The sequence below is a fragment of the Larus michahellis genome, chromosome 29 (genome assembly GCF_964199755.1).
Source record: "Larus michahellis chromosome 29, bLarMic1.1, whole genome shotgun sequence".
Classification (NCBI taxonomy): Eukaryota; Metazoa; Chordata; class Aves; order Charadriiformes; family Laridae; genus Larus; species Larus michahellis.
Window position 1 is genome coordinate 622,271 of NC_133924.1, and position 19,832 is coordinate 642,102.

The following is a 19,832-nucleotide window of genomic DNA, read 5'->3' on the forward strand; positions in this document are numbered from 1 at the left end:
ATGACAACCCCCAGCTCTCTCAGCCTGTCCTCACAGCAGAGGGGCTCCAGCCCTCCCAGCATCTCCGGGGCCTCCTCCGGCCCCGCTCCAGCAGCTCCGTGTCCTTCTGCTGTTGGTGTCCCCAGAGCTGGAGGCAGCACTGCAGGGGGGTCTCCCCCGAGCAGAGCAGAGGGGCAGAATCCCCCCCCTTGCTCTGCCGGACACGCTCCTTTTGATGCAGCGGCATCACTGGTGCCCACGTCAAACAGCAGCAGCAGATAATGGTCAGCGGACGGTACGAGGATCGTTAGTCTCTCGGTGACGTCCCTGGTATGACATCCCCCGCCTCCGTAAGCAGCACCCCTCTCCAGAGAGTGCGTCAGGTCAGCAGATGGGTGCTTCCATTCCTCTCAGAAGAGTCGCCTGCTACTGTCACCCGTCGCCTTTTGCTGGTTGTTACGCGGGGAGCAGATCGAGCTGCCTGACCCAGCTCCAGGGTCTCCCCTGGCTGTAAGGGGTCTTCGCTCTTCAGCCTGGGGAGCGGGGATGAATTTCCCCGAGTTGAGTCTTTCTTTTTGGCCTGTGATGGCAATTGTTGAATGGTCGCCCTGGTCTTATCTCGACCCACCAGCTTTTCATTGTATCTTCTCCCCCTGACCAGTTGAGCGGGGAGGGAGAGAGCAGCTTGGTGGGCACCTGGTAGACAGCAAAGTCCAACCTTCCACGGCCATGCGGAAGGGTCTGGGAGGGTCTCCTGCTCCTCCTTGAACCAGGGAGCCCAGAACTGGACCCAGTGCTCCAAAAGTGGCCTCACCAGGGCAGAGCAGAGGGGGAGGGTGACGTCCCTTGAGGTTATCCCTGCCCTTAGTGCCCCCCAGGAGACCACTGGCCTTCTGGCCACAAGGGCACCTGGCTGGCTCATGGGCAACTTGGTGTCCACCAGGACCCCCGGGTCCCTCTCTGCAGAGCTGCTCTCCAGCAGGTCAGCCCCGAGCTGTCCCGGTGCAGGGGGTTATTCCTCCCCAGGGGCAGGACCTTTGTTGAACTCCGTGAGGTTCCTCTCCGCCATCTCTCCAGCCTGTCCAGGCCTGGCTGGGTGCCGGCGGGTGCGTCCCGCTCTGGGCACGGGCAGGGGCCGGGGGACGTCGCCGGGAACGGCCACGGCTCTGGGTCCAGCTGGGAGTCGCCTTGTGTGATCGACACGTACCTCGGACCCGCGCCGAGGAGGGATGGCGGAAACACGCGAGAGGTCGGGGTTAATATCTCCGTGCTGAGAACGTCCCCGTTCCCATGGGCGGCTCGGAAACCGCCCAGCGCCGTCTGGGCCGGGGCGGACCGTGAGGCGAGGGGCAGCTCCTGAGGGGAGCTCAAGGCGGCGCTTCGATTGGCTGCCCCTGCCGCCACTCCTCGTCCTTGCGTGCTGATTGGTCGGAGCGGTGGGCGGGCCGTGCCGGGGGTATAAATGCCGTCCCTCAGTCAGTTCGCGCCGGAGAGTCTGAGCGGCGGCGGGGACGGCGGGGCAGCCGGGAGAGGAGCGGCCGGAGCCGGCGGGTGGGTGCCGTCCGCTCGGTGCGGGGCTGCGGGGAAGGGAGCCCGGCGGGCTGGCGCTCCCCGTGCGCTCCCGCTCTTCATGGCCCGGCTCCGTGCGGGGCCGGGGAGCCGCTCCCCCCGCGGGGCCCCCGCTGCTGCCCGGAGCTCCGCCGGCTGAGCTGGGGCTCCTCCGTCGGCGGGGCTCCCCGGGGCTGCGCTGGGTTCCCGGGAGGGCCTGGTGCCGCCGGGGCTTTGGGCTCCGGGCCCGCCCTGCGCAGTCCCCGTCTCTGCGGGCGCTGGAATTTCCTTTTCCCGGGGATTGTTGGTGGAGGTGACGCTTTTCCTAAATCACCAGAAGAGTCGGTTTCACAATCGTGGCACCGGGCTGCAGGAGCCGCTTTGTGCAAAGGCGCAGGAGCAGCTCTGGGGAGAGCAGCCCCGTGCCCTGGTGCAGACGGAGCCTCTCTTGCCGCTCTCCTGTGCCGGGCGTTGGCATTTGCCTGCCAGGACGGAGAGCTGGTGCTCCAGCAGCTGCTGGCAGTTGGGGTTTCTGCCTGGGCTGGTGGAGGCCGGGCTGCAGGGCTCAGCTGGGCGAGTGGGGCTGGAGGGGAATGTCCAGACCTGGGGCTGTTCTGCCCTGGTGGCCTGACACCGGTGTCACCGCAGGGTCTGTTGCGGGCGGAGTGAAGAACTTCACTTGTAAGAGAGAAGTAGTGAAATGTTTATTAACATAAAACAGTGATTTAACAAAGTTAGCAGTGAATGCGACAGTGTTTTACGAGGTTCGATGCCAGGGCACACTTGATTATTTACTGCATAGAGGCCGGGGTCAGACAAGCTCTCAGGGAGACCCTCCCGTTGAGTCCCGAAGTTCAGAAAGGACCCCCTGGCTTTCTAAACTCCTCCTCAGAGAGGAGTCTGGCTGCGGCTGGATCCAATCCTAGTCCCAGACTTGGTCAACGGTTTATGTCTAAAGGATTATATACGCGCAATCAATCCTTAGATCCCTTAGCTAAGATGTCAAAGTTTAGCGTGCTATTAGTCACTTACCGAGAATCTGTTGCGGCAAGGAATCTCTCAGCCTCGAGGAGAAGAACCTTAAGCGAGCGTCCCCACTCCAGAGGAGACCCTGTCGTGCAGCCGCTGCCGTGCAGGAGAGCTCAAAGGGCTCTTGGGCTGTCCACTGTTTATGGAGTAAGAGAATTGACCTATTGCCATATTCTCATGGGAACAAGATGCCCCGGTTCCCACTCCAGACAGGGTTTTGGTCATGCTGCCGGCCGTCTCCCACAGTTCAGGTGCAACTCATCACAACTCCCGCTGATGGCCATGGCTTGAGCAGGAGCCGGGGGTGGGGGGGGGAAGGGGAAAAGGGGAGAGCACACCGCCACAGGGGGGTGGACCCTGAAGTCACTCCGAAGACCATAATTCTGCACCTGGAAACTGGGCAAAGGTTGGAGGTGTTGGTAGTTACCAGGTGCCCCCCGCAGATTGTACCCGTCTGGTGAGTGAATTTCCTTTGTGCAGGGCATTAAGAACCTTTAATTAATTTAAAGTCTTGTAAGGGGTTCAGCGCAAATGCTGGGGAAGGGCAGTGGGGCAGAGCAGGGGCTGCAGCGGGAGCCGCGGCGTGGGCCCGTCCTGCCCTCGACCGACGGTTCCTCCCGACGGCAGGGTGCGGGGGGTTTGGTGGGATTTCTGGAGCCTCCCTGGGGGCGGGTGCAGCCCTTCTTCCCCATCCCCTCCCCGGCGGCTCTAACCCCCCCTTGCCCTCCCTCTGCCTCCCTTCCCACCCTCTTCTCCAGCTGCGCCTGCAGATGGGGTTCCCCGCCAGCCCCAGGGGCCTCCTGAGTTATTTCCTGACTCTCCACGTGCTCCGCCTGGGATCAGGTAGGGATCCTGCAGGGCTGGGGGTGCTGAGCCCGCTGGCTGCGGGGGGCAGATGTGGGGCAGGGGAGGTGCCGTGGGGCAGGAGGAGCTGAGCCCAGAGCTTGGCCGCGGATGGGTTTCACTTTGGCTCTTGATGCCACCCCCACGTCCCTTGCCCTGGGACACCTTCAGTCCCGTCCCGCAGTGCTCCCCTAAAGCCTTTGTCCCTTCTCCCAGGGCTGGCCGGGCTGGGGGCTATTTTTGGGGTTGGGGGTGACTTTCTGGAGCTGGTTCCCACTCCCAGGGAACCTCCTTCTCCTTGGAGTCCTCCCACTCCCTCTCCAGTTTCTCCAGGCTCTTTGGAGCACGGGGAGGGCAAAGCGACGCCCGCGGGATGGAGCGGGCACCGCTCACGCCACGCTCGCCCCTTGCCATGCAACGCCCCGGAATTAACATGGGCGCAATCTCCGTCTCTCTGTGTCCTTCTCCGTCCCCAAGCTGAGTTCAGAGTGGTGGGACCAGACCGACCTCTCCTTGCCACCGTGGGGCAGGACGTCGTGCTGCCGTGTCACTTGTCCCCACGCGCGGATGCTCGGAGCTTGGAGATCAGGTGGATCCGGTACCGGTTCTCGGAAACGGTGCATCTCTACCGAAATGGAGAGGACCTGGATGGGGCACAGATGGAGGAATACATTGGAAGGACACAGTTGGTCAGAGATGGTCTCTCCAATGGGACCCTGGACTTGCGACTCCCTGGGGTGAGACCCTCTGATGATGGCCAGTATGTCTGCACTGTGAGAGATGCTGCCTCTTATGGAGAAGCTACAGTGGACCTGGAGGTGGCAGGTTTGTGGGTGGTGCGGTGTTTCCTGGGGATGGTGTAGGTGTCCCTGGGTTGGGGTGTCCCTCCCAGACCTCTGTCCCATCCTCACGTCCATCCATCCAATGCCAAAGGCCAATAGACCTTGAAAGAGGTCGGGTTGAAGGGGACCCTTCCCATCCGTGCCTGCCCAGGAAGGAGCACAGACATGGTGCTGGGGGTGTTTTTGGGGGCAGAGTGGCACAAACGAGGTGGCTTTGTGTCTCTGTGGTGTCCTCGAGGTGTTGTGAGGGCACAGGGGAGAAGCTGCTGAGCAGCTGCTTGGGCTCAGGGCCTGGGCTGCCAAGCGAGCCCAGGATGGGAGCTACCGCTGTGCCTGGCGTTGGGAAGAGCCCTCTTCCCAGGTGCCACCAGCTGGATCCTTGCTTTGCCTTTGCCGTTTGTGCCGGAGGAGACCTGGCGCCGCATCTGAAAGCCTCAGGACTTCTTGGACAAGGCCGGGAGAGGGCAGAGACCTTGCTCGGCCTCTGGGTCCTCCTCTGCCGGGCTGTTTTATGGGCGATGTGGGGTCATTGGGCATCAATGCTCTCCGGTTCCTGCACACGTTGGGGTGGTTTGGGTGGTGTGAGGAGCACGTGCGCGGTCCCACAGCCCCCTCGGGACAATGGGATGTGTCTGGTACGGGGTTGGGTCTTTGCCTTTGAGCCGAGTCCATCCCTAACTCAGCCCAACGGCGGGCTCTTCCCCCAGCCATGGGCTCCGTCCCTCTCCTCTCTCTGGAGGCTCACCAGGACGGAGGCATCCGGGTGGTGTGTGGATCGGCCGGCTGGTACCCACAACCGGAGGTGCTGTGGAAGGCTGCCAGCGGGCAGCGTCTGCCCTCGGTCTCCCAGAGACGTTCCTCTGACGAGAGGGGCCTGTTTGAGATCCAAGATGTCGTCGTGGTGAGCGGGAAGGGCGATGGGAACTTGTCGTGCGTGGTGAGGAACAGCCGCCTGGAGCAGGAGCAGGCGTCGTCCCTGCACATCTCAGGTGCAGGATGGCAGCGGGGCTGGGGTTGGCTGCGCTTGGAGGGGGGCGGTTTGATCTCGGGGGGCTGGAGAAACGTGTGGGGGGTGGGGGAATGGGAGGGGATGCCCCTGCAGGTGAATTTTAGCGCAGGAGGTAACCTGAGCCTGGTGGGCTTCAGGGGAGCATTGGGATGTCCGTGGGAATGGAGAGGACAATGTCCCCTTGAGCCCGGGGCTCCCAGCACAAGGCTTTAGGAACTAGAAGGTTGGGGTTTTGGTTTTTTGCTTCTCGTGATACACAGGAGTATAAAATGAGCACTTTTCCATGTTTTTTTTGTTTCTCAGCTCCCTTTTTCCACAATGCCCTTCACTGGATGGCAGCTCTAGGTAGTGTTCTCCTACTTTTAGTGGCATTATTTGGCGTCATCGCTTATCTCTGGCGAAGGAAAGGTGAGTTTGTCACGGGGGGATGGAATGGAGGGGATTGGGGTGGAGCGAGGCCGAGCCCTGGCCCATGGACATATGTAGAAGGGGATGACAGTCGTGTCAAAAGGTGTTTTGCCTTCATTAAAGAAGCTCTTTGGGCACAGGAAGGATGGGGACAGGGACCCGGGGCGTGGGTGGGAGGCCAAGGAGCGTGGCCAGAGCACCTGGCTGGTGGGACGGTGCAAGAGTCTCTGGTGAGATGTTAGCGCCGATGAAGCAGCTGCTCTCCTGACCTCCTCTTCCTCTGCCTTTGCTTTGCAGTGGGGCTGTCCAGAACGCTGGGTGAGTCCTTCTGGCCCCTACCACCAGCGAAGCCTCCTGAGAAAGGAGCCCCCTGGGAGGGACGTGGCTCTGGGTGGCTCTTGATCGCCCTGCGGTCGTTGGTCTGGGTTGATGGAGCCCAGAAGGGGACTGGAGAGCACTGGGGCTGGGAACGGGGCATGGGAGGTATCCTGGCTCATGGGAAGAAACGGGGATCGCTGTGGGGTGCAGAGACTGAGCTGCAGGTCTTCCTTGTCCCAGGCTGGTGCTTATGGGAAGGGATGTCCTCCACTCATCCCCTTGCACTTCTGTTGCCTCTTTACTGGCCCAAGCTAAGTCTCCTCCTGCAGAAGCAGTTGTGAGATGAGAAGCTGTCCCCTCTCATCGCTCATTACTTCTTTTTTTCCTTTCCAGAAGAACAAGCTGCAGCGCTGGGTGAGTCTCCGTGATCTCCTCCTGGCTCGGTGTCCTCTGCCGGGCACTCTGTGCGCAGCCCTTTCCCCCCTTGCCCCTCCCCTCCATCCCTGCATCCCTTGGATCTCAGCAAACCCCGAGGGGATGTGCCTGGGAGGGTGGGCAGTGTGGGGACACCAGCCCTGGGATAGACCCTGTCCCCTGCACAAAGCCCCTGGGGACTGGCCGTGGGACGTGACCTGGCCGGAGTGGGCCATTCACAGGGTGTGGGGGTCTTTTCTCAGTCCCCAAACTGAAGGACCTTGGGTTCTGCCTGAGCTCGGTGCGCTCCTGCAGGAGCTGCCATGGGATGGGAAGCCGTCCCCTCTCACCACTCATTGCTTTATCTTTTTGTTTCCAGAGGAACAAGCTGCACTGTTGGGTGAGTCACCATGAGCTCCTCCTCGTTTGTTGTCCTCTCCTGGGCTCTGTGTTCTCAGCCCATTCCCCCTTTGCCCGTCCCCTCCATCCCTGCATCCCCTGGATCCGAGGGAACCCCGAGGGGATGTGCCTGGGAGGGTGGGCAGCTCGGGGACACCAGACCAGGAATGGACCCTCTCCCCTTGGCCTCTCCTTGGGCACCAGCGTTGGGATGGCTCCAGGTTTGCGGGGAGCCTGATGGTCTTTTCACGCTCCCTAAAATGGAGGCCTTTGGGCTCTGCCTGAGCTCTGTGTGCCTCTGCAGGAGCAGCCATGAAATGAGAAACTGTCCCCTCCCATCACTCATTATGTCTTTCTTTTGCTTTCCAGGGAAACAAAACGCAGCACTGGGTGAGTCTCCGTGATCTCCTCCTGCCTCGGTGTCCTCTCCCGGGTGCTCTGTGCTCGGCCCTTTCCCCCCTTGCCCGTCCCCTCCATCCCCCCATCCCCTGGGTGTGGACAAACCCCGAGGGGATGTGCCTGGGAGGGTGGGCAGCTCAGGGACACCAGCCCACGGATGGATCCTCTCTCCTCCCCAAAGTCCCTGGATATTGTCCGTGGGACGTCATCTGGCTGGAGGGGACCATTCACAGGGTGTGGGGGTCTTTTCCTACTCCCCAAACCAAAGGACTTTGGGGTCTACCTGAGCTCTGTGCGCTCCTGCAGGAGCAGCCATGAGATGGGAAGCCGTCCCCTCTCATCACTCAGTGCTTCTTTCTTTCCTTTCCAGAGGAAAAAGCTGCACGGCTGGGTGAGTCTGTGATCTCCTCCTGGATCAATGTCCTCTCCCGGGCATTCTGTGCTCGGCCCATTCCCCCTTTGCCCATCCCCTCAATCCCTGCATCCCCTGGATCCGAGCAAACCCCAAGGGGATGTGCCTGGGAGGGTGGGCAGCTGGGGGACACCAGCCCAGGGATGGACCCTCTCCCCTGCCCAAAGTCCCTGGGTATTGGCCATGGGATGTGACCTGGCTGGAGGGGGCCATTCACAGGGTGTGGGGGTCCTTTCCCACTCCCCAAAATGAAGGACTTCGGGCTCTACTCGAGCTCTGTGCGCTCCTGCAGGAGTAGCTGTGGGATGACAAGCTGTCCCCTCTCATCACTCATTAAGTCTTTTTTTTCTTTTCCAGAGGAACAAGCTGCACGGCTGGGTGAGTCTTTGTGAACTTTTCCTGCCTCAGTGTCCTCTCCCGGACACTCTGCACTTGGCCATTTCCCCCTTGATCATTCCCTCCATCCCTGCATCCCCTGGATCTCAGCAAACCCCCTGGGGATGTGCCTGGGAGGGTGGGCAGCTGGGGGACACCAGAGTGCATGGACCTTCTCCCCTGCCCAGACTCCCTGAGGATTGGCCCTGGGACGTGACCTGGCTGGAGGGGGCCATTCACAGGGTGTGGGGGTCTTTTCCCACTCCCCAAAATGAAGGACTTTGTTGTCTGCTCGAGCTCTGTGCGCTCCTGCAGGAGCAGCCGTGGGATGACAAGCTCTCATCACTCAGTGCTTCTTTTTTTCCTTCCCAGAGGAAGAAGCTGCACGGTTGGGTGAGTCTCCGTGAGCTCCTCCTGGCTCCGTGTCCTCTCCCGGGTGCTCTGTGCTCGGCCCTTTCCCCCCTTGCCCATCCCCTCCATCCCCGTATCCCCTGGGTGCGGGCAAACCCCGAGGGGACCTGCCTGGGAGGGTGGGCAGCTTGGGGACACCGGACCACTGTTGTCCCCTCCCCCCTTCCCTTCTCCTTGGGCATCAGCCTTGGGATGGCTCCAGGTTCATAGGGAGCCATTCTGGGGGGCCAGGTGGTCTTTTCCCACTCCCCAAACAAAGGACTTTGGGCTCTGCCCGAGCTCTGTGCGCTCCTGCAGGAGCAGCCGTGGGATGGGAAGTTGTCCCCTCTCATCATTCAGTGTTTCTTTTTCCTTTCCAGGGAAACGAGACGTGGCACTGGGTGAGTGTCCGTGATCAGCTCCTGGATCGGTGTCCTCTCCCAGGCACTTTGTGCTCAGCTCCTTCCCCCTTTTCCCATCCCCTCCGTCCCTGCACCCCCTGGGTGTGGGGAAAGCCCGAGGGGATGTTCCTGGGAGCCTGGGCACCTCCAGGACACCAGCCCAGTGTTGTCCCCTCCCCCCTTCCCCTCTCCTTGGGCACCAGCCTTGGGATGAGCTCGCAGGGCTCCATTCATGGGAGCCAGAGGGTGTTTTTGCGCTCCCCAAAGAGGAGGATTTCAGGCTCTGCCCAAGCTCTGTGTGGGCAGGAGCCTAAAAGGAGCAGCCATGGGATGAGCAGCCGTCCCCTCTCATCACTCAGTGCTTTTTTTTCCTTCCCAGGGAAACGAGACACAGCACTGGGTGAGTCTCTGTGATCAGCTCCTGGATCGGTGTCCTCTCCTGGACGCTCTGTGTTCGGCCCTTTCCCCCTTTTCCCATCCCTGTATCCCGTGGGTGTGCGGAAAGCCCGAGGGGACGTGCCTGGGAGAGTGGGCAGCTCCAGGACACCAGACCAGTGTTGTCCCCTCCCCCCTTCCCCTCTCCTTGGGCACCAGTGTTGGGATGGCTCCAGGCTCGCAGGGAGCCACTGCAGGGAGCCCAGGCGGTCTCTTCCCACTCCCCAAACCGAAGGACTTTGGGCTCTGCCCGAGCTCTGTGCGCTCCTGCAGGAGCAGCCATGGGATGAGCAGCCGTCCCCCCTCATCACTCAGTGCTTCTTTTTCCTTTCCAGAGAAACGAGACGCAGCACTGGGTGAGTCTCCGTGATCTCCTCCTGGCTTCGTGTCCTCTCCTGCGTGCACATTGCGCAGCCCTTTCCCCCCTTGCCCGTCCCCTCCATCCCTGTATCCCCTGGATCCGAGCAAACCCCAAGGGGATGTTCCTGGGAGGGTGGGCAGCTCGGGGACACCAGCCCAGGGATGGACACTTTCCCCCTCCCCTCTCCTTGGGCATCAGCCTTGGGATGGCTCCAGGCTCGCAGGGAGCCGTTCTGGGGAGCCATGTGGTCTCTTCCCACTCCCCAAACCGAAGGACTTTGGGCTCTGCCCGAGCTCTGTGTGCTCCTGCAGGAGCAGCCGTGGGATGGGAAGTTGTCCCCTCTCATCACTCAGTGCTTCTTTTTTCCTTTCCAGGGAAACGAGACGCGGCACTGGGTGAGTCTCCGTGATCTCCTCCTGCCTCGGTGTTCTCTCCTGGGCTCTGTGCTCAGCCCGTTCCCCCCTTGCCCGTCCCCTCCATCCCTGCATCCCCTGGGTGTGTGGAAACCCCGAGGGGATGTTCCTGGGAGGGTGGGCAGCTCAGGGACACCAGACCAGGAATGGACCCTCTCCCCGTGGCCGCTGCTTGGGCACCAGTGTTGGGATGGCTCCAGGTTCTGTGTTCAGATGGCTCTGTGTTCTCCTGCAGGAGCAGCCATAAGATGAGAAACTGTCCCCTCTCATCACTCATTATGTCTTTTTTTGCTTTCCAGGAAAACGAGAAGCAGCACTGGGTGAGTCTCCGTGATCTCCTCCTGGCTCCGTGTCCTCTCCTGGGTGCTCTGTGCTTGGCCCTTTCCCCCCTTGCCCATTCCCTCCATCCCTGTATCCCCTGGGTGTGGGGAAACCCCGAGGGGACGTGCCTGGGAGGGTGGGCAGCGTGGGGACACCAGCCCAGGGATGGACCCTCTCCCCTGCCCAGAGTCCCTGAGGATTGGCCATGGGACGTGACCTGGCTGGAGGGGGCCATTCATGGGGTGTGGGGGTCTTTTCCTACGTCCCAAAATTATGGACTTTGGTGTCTGCCCGAGCTCTGTGCAATCCTGCAGGAGCAGCCGTGGGATGAGAAGCTGTCCCCTCTCATCACTCATTGCTTCTTTTTCTGCTTTCCAGAGGAACAACTTGCACGTCTGAGTGAGTCTCTGTGATCTCCTCCTGGGCACTCTGTGCTCGACCCTTTCCCCCCGTGCCCATCCCCTCCATCCCTGCATCCCCTGGGTCTGGGGAAAGCCCGAGGGGATGTGCCTGGGAGGGTGGGCAGCGTGGGGACACCAGCCCAGGGATGGACCCTCTCCCCTGCCCAGAGTTCCTGGGGACTGGCCCTGGGATGTGACCTGGCTGGAGTGGGCCATTCACAGGGTGGGGGGGTCTTTTCCAATCCCCAAACCAAAGGACTTTGGGTTCTGCCCGAGCTCTGTGCGCTCCTGCAGGAGCAGCCGTGGGATGGGAAGCCGTCCCCTCTCATCACTCAGTGCTTTATCTTTTTGTTTCCAGAGGAACAAGCTGCACGGCTGGGTGAGTCTCCGTGATCTCCTCCTGGCTCCGTGTCCTCTCCCGGGTGCTCTGTGCTCGGCCCTTTCCCCCCTTGCCCGTCCCCTCCATCCCTGCACCCCCTGATCCAAGGAAACCCCAAGGGGATGTGCCTGGGAGGGTGGGCAGCTCCGGGACACAGCCCAGGGATGGACCCTTTCCCCCTCCCCTCTTCTTGGGTACCAGCCTTGGGATCACTCCAGGTTCACAGGGAGCCATTCCTGCGTGCCAGAGAGTCTTTTCTCACTCCCTAAAAAGGAGTTTGGGATCTGCCCGAGCTCTGTGCGCTCCTGCAGGAGCAGTTGTGGGATGAGAAGCTCTGTCCCCTCTCATCGTTCACTGCTTTATCTTTTTCTTTCCAGAGGAACGAGATGCAGCACTGGGTGAGTCTCCGTGATCTCCTCCTGGCTCCGTGTCCTCTCCTGGGCGTTCTGTGTCTGGCCCTTTCCTCCCTTGCCCGTCCCCTCCATCCCTGCATCCCCTGGATCTGAGTAAACCCCGAGGGGATGTGCCCGGAAGGTTGGGCTGCTCAGGGACACGAGCCCAGGGATGGGCCTTCTCCCCTACCCAAAGTGACTGGAGGGGGGGGCCTGGCTGGAGGGGGCCATTCACAGGGTGGGGGGGTCTTTTCCCACTCCCCAAAATGAAGGACTTTGGGCTCTGCCCGAGCTCTGTGCGCTCCTGCAGGAGCAGCCGTGGGATGGGAAGCCGTCCCCTCTCGTCACTCATTCCTTTTTTTTTTTTTTTGTTTCCAGAGGAACAAGCTGCACGGCTGGGTGAGTCTCCATGATCTCCTCCTGGATCGGTGTCCTCTCCCGGGCGCTCTGTGCTCTGCCCTTTCCCCCCTTGCCCGTCCTCTCCATCCCCGTATCCCCTGGGTGCGGGCAAACCCCGAGGGGACCTGCCTGGGAGGGTGGGCAGCTTGGGGACACCGGACCACTGTTGTCCCCTGTCCCCTTCCCTTCTCCTTGGGCATCAGCCTTGGGATGGCTCCAGGTTCGTAGGGAGCCATTCTGGGGAGCTAGGTGGTCTTTTCCCACTCCCCAAACCAAAGGACTTTGGGCTCTGCCCGAGCTCTGTGCGCTCCTGCAGGAGCAGCCGTGGGATGGGAAGTTGTCCCCTCTCATCATTCAGTGTTTCTTTTTCCTTTCCAGGGAAACGAGACGTGGCACTGGGTGAGTGTCCGTGATCAGCTCCTGGATCGGTGTCCTCTCCCAGGCACTTTGTGCTCAGCTCCTTCCCCCTTTTCCCATCCCCTCCATCCCCGAATCCCCTGGGTGTGGGGAAAGCCCGAGGGGATGTTCCTGGGAGCCTGGGCACCTCCAGGACACCAGCCCAGTGTTGTCCCCTCCCCCCTTCCCCTCCCCTTGGGCACCAGCCTTGGGATGAGCTCGCAGGGCTCCATTCATGGGAGCCAGAGGGTGTTTTTGCGCTCCCCAAAGAGGAGGATTTCAGGCTCTGCCCAAGCTCTGTGTGGGCAGGAGCCTAAAAGGAGCAGCCGTGGGATGAGCAGCCGTCCCCTCTCATCACTCAGTGCTTTTTTTTCCTTCCCAGGGAAACGAGACACAGCACTGGGTGAGTCTCTCTGATCAGCTCCTGGATCGGTGTCCTCTCCTGGGCACACATTGCTCAGCCCTTTTCCCCCCTTGCCCGTCCCCTGGATCCGAGCAAACCCCACGAGGATGTGCCTGGGAGGGTGGGCAGCTGGGGGACACCAGCCCAGTGTTGTCCCCTCTCCCCTGCCCAGAGTTCCTGGGTATTGGCCATGGGATGTGACCTGGCTGGAGGGGGCCATTCACAGGGTGGGGGGGTCTCTTCCAATCCCCAAACCAAAGGACTTTGGGTTCTGCCCGAGCTCTGTGCGCTCCTGCAGGAGCAGCCGTGGGATGAGAAGCTGTCCCCTCCCATCACTTATTCCTCCTTTTTTTGCTTTCTAGAGGAACAACTTGGACGTCTGAGTGAGTCTCCGTGATCTCCTCCTGGCTCGGTGTCCTCTCCTGGGCGCTCATTGCTCAGCCCGTTCCCCCCTTGCCCGTCCCCTCCACCCCCGTATCCCCTGGATCCGAGCAAACCCCACGAGGATGTGCCTGGGAGGGTGGGCAGCTGGGGGACACCAGCCCAGGGATGGACCCTCTCCCCTGCCCAGAGTCCCTGGGTATTGGCCATGGGATGTGACCTGGCTGGAGGGGGCCATTCACAGGGTGTGGGGGTCTCTTCACACTCCCCAAACCAAAGGACTTTGGGCTCTGCCCGAGCTCTGTGCGCTCCTGCAGGAGCAGCCGTGGGATGAGAAACTGTCCCCTCCCATCACTCAGTGCTTCTTTTTTTCCTTTCCAGGGAAACAAAACGCAGCACTGGGTGAGTCTCCGTGATCTCCTCCTGCCTCAGTGTCCTCTCCCGGGCACTCTCTGCTCAGCCCTTTCCCCCCCTTCGCCCATCCCCTCCATCCCTGCCCCCCCTGGATCTCAGCAAACCCCCTGGGGATGAGCCTGGGAGGGTGGGCAGCTGGGGGACACCAGAGTGCATGGACCCTCTCCCCTGCCCAAAGTCCCTGGGGACCGGCCGTGGGACGTGACCCGGCCGGAGTGGGCCATTCACAGGGTGTGGGGGTCTTTTCCCACTCCCCAAACCAAAGGACTTCGGGCTCTGCTTGAGCTCTGTGCGCTCCTGCAGGAGCTGCCCTGGGATGGGAAGCCGTCCCCTCTCATCACTCAGTGCTTTATCTTTTTGTTTCCAGAGGAACAAGCTGCACGGCTGGGTGAGTCTCTGAGCTTCTCCTGGTTTATTTTCCTCTTCTGGGTGCTCTGTGCTCTGCCCTTTCCCCTCTTGCCTGTCCCCTCCATCCCTGCTCCCCTGTGTCTGCGGAATCCCCAAGGGGATGTTCCTGGGAGCCTGGGCACCTCCGGGACACCAGACCAGCGTTGTCCCCTCTCCCCTTCCCATCTCCTTGAGTACCAGCCTTGGGATGGTGGTCCCTGTGAGCCTGGAGCCGTTCTTCCACGCCAGAGGCTCCTTTCTAAAGAGGAGGAGTTTGGGATCTGCCCGAGGTCTGTGCGCTCCTGCAGGAGCAGCCATGGGATGGGAAGCTCTGTCCCCTCTCATCACTCATTTCTTTCTCTTTTCCTTTCCAGAGAAACAAGCTGCGCTGTTGGGTGAGTCTCCATGATCTCCCCCTGGCTTGGTGGCGTCTCCCAGGCACTCTGCGCTCAGCCCTTTCCCAGCTCCCATCCCCTCCATCCCTGTATCCTCTAAGTCCAGGGAAACTCTGAGGGGACGTGCCTGGGAGGGTGGGCAGCTCAGGGACACCAGACCCGGGATGCACCCTCTCCCCGGCCCAGAGTCCCTTGGCACCAGCTGTGGGACGTGACCTGCTCTTCTTTCTCCTTGTAGCATGGAGAAAGTTTCTGCTTCCTGAAAATCAAGGTAATTGGGTGGTTTATTGTATTTTATGGGTGGTTCTCCTCCCTTTCCCTCTGTGGGAGGTGTAACTGGGTGGCCAGTGAAGGCACTGGCCATCTCGGGTCGTGTTGGTGTCTCAGACCCCCCAGACCATGGCACTGGGCTGTATCTCGCCCCGTTTTCTTGCTGTTCCGCCCCATTCTGAGTCACCCCCTTGGGCCCCAGAGGAGCCACCACCCCCTGAGACCCCGTGTGCTGCCCAGCCCAGCCCCTGCCTCCCCGTCCTGCTCCTCCCTGCGCGGGCTGCAGCCCCACCGGTGCCTCTTCCCACGGGACCGAGCTCGGCCGTGGCCGTGCTGGGGCCGGCCCCGCGGTGGGGATGGAGAGGAGGAAGGAGATGTCCAGTCTCCTGCCCCGCGGGGCAGGTCCTGTCCCCAAGGGGGTGAAACCTGCCCAGGGAACAAGCTCTGATGCTGCGGCTCCTCCTGTGCCCTGCAGACGTGGTGACCCTGGATCCGAACACGGCTCATTCCCAACTTCACCTGTCAGAGGATTTGAGAACCGTGAATCGGGATATTAAAGAAGACGACCTGCCCGACACCCCGGAGAGATTTAGTGATCGGTGCTGCGTGCTGGGCCGGGAGGGGTTCCGGGAGGGGAGGCACTGCTGGGAGGTGGAGGTGAAGGGGGAGGTGGGAGGTGATTCCCAGTGGGGTGTTGGGGTGGCCAGGGAGTCTGTGGAGAGGAAGGGGAGCACGGTCGTGAGCCCTGAAAGAGGGATCTGGGCAGTGCAGCACCATTTAGGGCATTTCATGTCTCTCACCTCTCCCCGCACCCTCCTCCCCCAGTCCCCGCTCCCCAGCAGGATCTGGGTCTGTCTGGACTGCGCCCGGGGGCTGGTGACTTTCCTCGATGCCGACACCGGGGTCGAGATCTTCACGTTCCCACCAGCCTCGTTCAAAGGGGAGACCCTGTGCCCCTGGTTTTGGGTAGGAACAGAGAAAACCCAGCTGTGCCTGAGGGACAGCACCTCTTAGACACTCTCCCCCCTTCCCTCCCCTCCCCAGCCACCGGCAGCCCCTGCCCTTCTCCGGAGACTCCCCGCGCTCCTCTCCTGGATCCCGCGGGAGATGTCCCTCCCTCTGCCCCAGCCCAGGGAGCAGAGGGGGAGTGAGGGGCGGGGGACGGGGGCTGCTGTGGGGTCCCCCCCCGGTGCTGGGAGGCTGCGAGCAGGGGGGTGTCCTCCTTTCAGCTTTGATGGAGGGAATTTTCTTTCGAGTATCAGCTGCCTTTTGGATTTAGCGTGAGAACGACGTTCTAGATGTGGCTGAGAAATATTTCCATCAGTCGAGGGCTTTTTCGGCTTCCCGTCGCAGCCGAGCGGGAGCACGGCCAGGAGAAGGCGCCCAAAGGGATATTCCTGCTCGGGATAGAAACGGGGGCTGCCGGGGGGCTGGGACCCGCCATCGCTGCTGGGGCCGGGCCGGGCAACCAGTGCTCAGGTGGGGAGGGCAACTTGTGTTGTATCGCTTTATTTTGTATATTATGTTACAATAAATAATGAAGCTTTTCCTCTACTTTTACTCTTCTATTAAGCTGTCTTTATCCCACCCCACAAGGTTTTTCTGCTCCTTTTCTCCCTCTTCTCCCCCCCCACTGGAGGAGAGGGGGGCAGTGAGGGAGCTGCTGCCTGCTCCTAGTTGCTGGCTGGGGTTAAACCACGCTGGGGGGCCAGGATCCCTTTGGAACCCCTTGGATCTCCTTGGAAACCCTTGGACCCTCTTGGAATCCCTTTGATGCCCTTGGACTTCCTTATAACTCCTTGGACGCCTTCAGAACCCTTTGGAACCCCTTGGATCCCCTTAGAACCAGCTGCACCCCCTTGGATCCACTTCAAATACCTTGGAACCCCTTGGAACCCCTTGGACCCCCTTGAAATCTCTTGGGACTCCTTGGATCCCCCTGAAGCCACTGGGAACCCCTGAGAGACCGCACATCCCGTTGTATCCCCCTCACTCCCCTTCCACCCCCTTAAACACTCTTGGAACTACTTGCATCCCCTTTGATCCACTTGGATCCCCCGATACCCCTTGGATCCCCTTGGAGCACTTTGGATGACCTTCAATCACCTTGGAAACCCTTTGGAACCCTCAGCTAACCTTGGTACCACTTGGAATTCCTTGGACACCCTTGGAAACTTTTGAAACCCCCAGGATCCCCTTAGAGCCCACTGGATCCCCTTGGAAGCTCTTGAACATCCACTCCATTGGTTCTTCTCCCAGTTCTAAATGCTGAGCACGACGTCACATGGTACAGAACGTCCCTTTGGTCAGTTGGGGTCAGCTGTCCCGCCTGTGTCCCCCCAGCCTGCTCGCTGGCAGGGCGGTGTGAGGAGCAGAAAAGGCCTTGACTCGCTGCCAGCCCTGCTCAGCAGGAACGAAAACAGCCCTGTGTTACCAACACTGGGTCCAGCACAAACCCAAACCAGCCCCCTACCAGCCACCGTGACAAAAATTAACCCTACCCCAGCCAAAACCAGCCCAGATTGTTCAGCCTGGAGAAGGGCAGGCTCCAGGGAGTCCTTAGAGCCCCTCCCAGGATCTAAAGGGGCTCCAGGAGAGCTGGGAAGGGCCTTTTAATGAGGGCATGTAGCAATAGGACAAGGGGTAATGGCTTTCAACAGAAAGAGGGGAGATTTAGGTAAAAAAATAAGGAAGAACTTCGTTGTGAGGCTGGTGAGACAGTGGATCACGTTGCCCACAGAAGCTGTGGCTGCCCCATCCCTGGAGGGGCTCAAGGCCAGGCTGGACGGGGCTTGGAGCAACCTGGGCTGGTGGGAGGTGTCCCTGCCCAGGGCAGGGGGGTGGAACCAGATGAACTTGAAGGCCCCTTCCCACCCAAACCATTCTGTGATTCGATGAAGCCACCCCCACTCCCAACCCTTGCCACCTAAACCCAACATAGTCCCCAGCACAGGGAAGGGCCTTTCTCCAGCACCTCTGTCATGTGGTTCCCATCAGATCTTGGGGCTTGCTGCAGAGGTAGGGCCGGGCCTGGGAGCAGCTGGCACTCATGAGATCATGGTCATTCAAGAAGAGACAAGGTTCATGGCCCTTCACTGGGATCCTGCAACGAGCAGCACAGGCAGCGCTGGCACCGTGGGGTTCATGGTTGTCCCCTCAAGCACCAGGAGGAGACAAGGGCCGCCTGCGAGGGACAGCCCCAGCAGACATGTCCCACCAGGGCCCTGCCCATCCCACCGCAGGATGGTCTCCCCACGGCCCCGGCTCCCAATGGGACTCACCTCTGGTTGAAGCTGCTGCCATCCACCCACTGCAGGCGCTCGCCCCGTCTCCGCAGCCCAAGCCAGTAATCCATGTTGCCCTTGAGGCGCAAGAGGAACTCCTGGGCACGACACAGAGAAGCCAACAGTCAGGAGATGCTGCCAGCCCCACGCCAGTCCCTCTCCCAGACCCACACTGGTCCCTGCCAGCCTCCCATGGCTACCACTGGCCCTGGGATGGCAGCAGCTCCCACCCCACGCCTGCTCCAACAAGCTCCAGAACTGCTGCAGGAGCTCACCAGCCCGGCCAGCGCTCTCGCTCCTGCTCTGACACAGCTCGGCTCCAACCCCGGGCTCTGCACCCAACCCAGGAACACCCCCAAACCCCCACGCAGCCACAACAGCCCCTCACTCACCATCTCCCACTCCCTCCGGGGCATGGCCAGCGAGGCCCCATGCGAGGAGCACTGCTCCTGGCTCCACTCCCAGCTCCCCTCGTCCCTCGACAGGTAGTAGCAGACATTGCGGTACCCGACCCAGTCATCAGGACAGGCCAGCATTGGAGCCGCAGGCACAGCTGGATCCCCTCCATGTCTTCCTGCTGGAGAGGGAAGGGCAGAAGGGCAGAGGATTGGGCTCCGCAGGGACCAGGGGACACAGCTCCGCGGGGCAGGGAAGGAGGCAGCCGCTCCTCCCTTACCTGAGCGTACAGCAAGAGCCACGGCCAGAGCCAGCACCAGAAACACCAGCACAACCACCACACCAGCCCACACTGGATGGAGCGTGGGGCACCTGCCTGGAGGGGGAAAGAGCCACTCGGGGTGAGGACAGTGCTGTCCCCCTCCCAGCCCCACCACCCCCAGCACAACCTGCCCAGGGAACACAGGAGGGACCCCCCAGACCCCTCTACCCCACACACACTCAGCTGCAGCTTCTCAACCCCCTCCCCGGGCACAGCAACTGCCATCGGGCCATTCCCAGCTGGCAGCAAGGGACAGTCACACAGGGCGGGGACAAGGCTGTCACCCCACACACACTCGGGGACAGCCCCCAGCAGGAGAGCTGCCAGGCAGAGAGAGACGGGGGGGCTGATACAGCCCCCCAGGGAGGACCCAGCAGAACACAAGACCCTTTCCCAGACAGCTGGAAGAAGCCCCACACGTGCCAGCCCCACTCCTCCTGGGGTGACACTGCCACGGGGACACTGTCCCCTCCCAACAGGCCACAGGGGGGGCCCCGCACTCACCCACGACTCTCCCATCCGTCCTTTCACGGGTATCGCCAGGCGCGGCGGGGTGCTGGGATGCTCCTCCCTCAGGGGGACTCAAGAACTTCTCCACGTCCTCATCCTTGCAGCAGAATCCGTTCCTCTCCCCCATGGCAGACTGAGAAGTGAACGAATCAGTTCGCTCGTGACGGGCGGGGAGGGAAGGCCGGAAGCATCCGCTGCCAGCCCGGCCCCGCACGGAGAGGGGCGATGACTAACGGGCACGGGCGATGACTAACGGGCACAGACACTAAGTAGCAGCCCTGCCGCGCTCCCGCCTTTTATACCCTGCGCACAGCCCGCCCACCTCTCCGGCCAATCAGCGCGCAAGGGCGAGGAGTGGCGGCACAGGCAGCCAATAGGAGCGCCGCCTTGAGCTCACCTCAGGAGCTGCCACTCGCCTCACGTTCCGCCCGGCAACAGCCGCGCCGTTTTGGGTGAGAATGCCATCGTTTGAGGGAACTTTTCGTGCTTTTCTCCCAGATCACGTAGACCTGCTTTTGAAGTGTGCTGACGGCGCTGGCGCATCAGACGAGGTGGGCGCAGAAAGCTCGAGGGGCTCCCAGGAGAGTTAGAGTCTGAGTCACGCTGAGGCTTTTTTTTTATTTTCTGCCGTTTCGTGGTGTTATTTATTAAAATATGATGAATTCTACGAAAACTGTATTTCATATATATTATATATATTTTTTATATATATATTTCTCATATACATTGTGTATATGTATATTTCATATATATTTATTTTATGTTCTATAAAAACTATATTTTACCAGCATCATGGTTAAAATTTCA

At 61.0% G+C, this 19,832-nt stretch overlaps 2 protein-coding genes across 37 annotated transcripts; one reads left to right on the forward strand and one right to left on the reverse strand.

Annotated features, from left to right (window-relative positions):
• Positions 1-982: 982 nt before the first annotated feature.
• LOC141735113 (butyrophilin subfamily 1 member A1-like) lies at positions 983-16,067 on the forward strand. 34 transcript variants are annotated; one of them, XM_074567570.1, is made up of 31 exons: positions 983-1,530; positions 2,580-2,703; positions 3,315-3,399; positions 3,877-4,224; positions 4,949-5,230; positions 5,554-5,658; positions 5,956-5,976; positions 6,370-6,390; positions 6,654-6,790; positions 7,159-7,179; positions 7,559-7,579; positions 7,958-7,978; positions 8,348-8,368; positions 8,746-8,766; positions 9,146-9,166; positions 9,537-9,557; positions 9,937-10,175; positions 10,275-10,295; positions 10,675-10,695; positions 11,056-11,076; positions 11,454-11,474; positions 11,847-11,867; positions 12,246-12,266; positions 12,646-12,666; positions 13,029-13,049; positions 13,429-13,449; positions 13,829-13,849; positions 14,044-14,138; positions 14,223-14,243; positions 14,482-14,514; positions 14,989-16,067. In XM_074567570.1, exons 1-31 carry the CDS (start codon positions 1,442-1,444, stop codon positions 15,525-15,527), a joined length of 2,496 nt encoding a protein of 831 aa, XP_074423671.1. In that variant the 5' UTR covers positions 983-1,441; the 3' UTR covers positions 15,528-16,067. The 34 variants fall into 34 exon arrangements, 25 of the variants coding, with proteins under 25 accessions (XP_074423671.1, XP_074423691.1, XP_074423692.1 ...); XM_074567579.1 differs by having other exon boundaries at positions 1,457-2,703; positions 14,989-15,112; positions 15,339-16,067; XR_012584648.1 differs by lacking the exon at positions 13,429-13,449 and having other exon boundaries at positions 1,454-2,703; positions 9,937-9,957; positions 10,593-10,695; ... (1 more) ...; positions 14,989-15,112; positions 15,339-16,067.
• Positions 16,007-19,688, reverse strand: LOC141735203 (C-type lectin domain family 2 member B-like). Of its 3 annotated transcripts, XM_074567819.1 has the most exons (7): positions 19,423-19,688; positions 19,020-19,158; positions 18,474-18,569; positions 18,190-18,374; positions 17,795-17,895; positions 17,488-17,616; positions 16,007-16,913 (listed from the first exon to the last, which is right to left on the reverse strand). In XM_074567819.1, the coding sequence occupies exons 2-6, from the start codon at positions 19,150-19,152 to the stop codon at positions 17,493-17,495; spliced, it is 639 nt and encodes a 212-aa protein (XP_074423920.1). In that variant the 5' UTR covers positions 19,153-19,158; positions 19,423-19,688; the 3' UTR covers positions 16,007-16,913; positions 17,488-17,492. The 3 variants fall into 3 exon arrangements, with proteins under 3 accessions (XP_074423920.1, XP_074423921.1, XP_074423922.1); XM_074567820.1 differs by lacking the exon at positions 19,423-19,688 and having other exon boundaries at positions 18,190-18,371; positions 19,020-19,275; XM_074567821.1 differs by lacking the exons at positions 18,474-18,569; positions 19,423-19,688 and having other exon boundaries at positions 19,020-19,275.
• Positions 19,689-19,832: the final 144 nt, after the last annotated feature.

Excerpts from the sequence above, each read along its gene's own strand:
- LOC141735203 (XM_074567819.1), bottom strand. The coding sequence starts at position 19,152 with ATGGGGGAGAGGAACGGATTCTGCTGCAAGGATGAGGACGTGGAGAAG. Across the intron at positions 18,375-18,473 it reads GGCTCTTGCTGTACGCTCAG|CAGGAAGACATGGAGGGGAT; the intron begins GTAAGGGAGGAG and ends TTCCCTCTCCAG. Across the intron at positions 17,617-17,794 it reads GGCAGCAGCTTCAACCAGAG|GATCCCAGTGAAGGGCCATG; the intron begins GTGAGTCCCATT and ends TGCTCGTTGCAG.
- LOC141735113 (XM_074567566.1), top strand. The coding sequence starts at position 2,272 with ATGCGACAGTGTTTTACGAGGTTCGATGCCAGGGCACACTTGATTATT. Across the intron at positions 8,369-8,745 it reads GGAAGAAGCTGCACGGTTGG|GGAAACGAGACGTGGCACTG; the intron begins GTGAGTCTCCGT and ends TTTCCTTTCCAG. Across the intron at positions 9,558-9,936 it reads GAAACGAGACGCAGCACTGG|GGAAACGAGACGCGGCACTG; the intron begins GTGAGTCTCCGT and ends TTTCCTTTCCAG.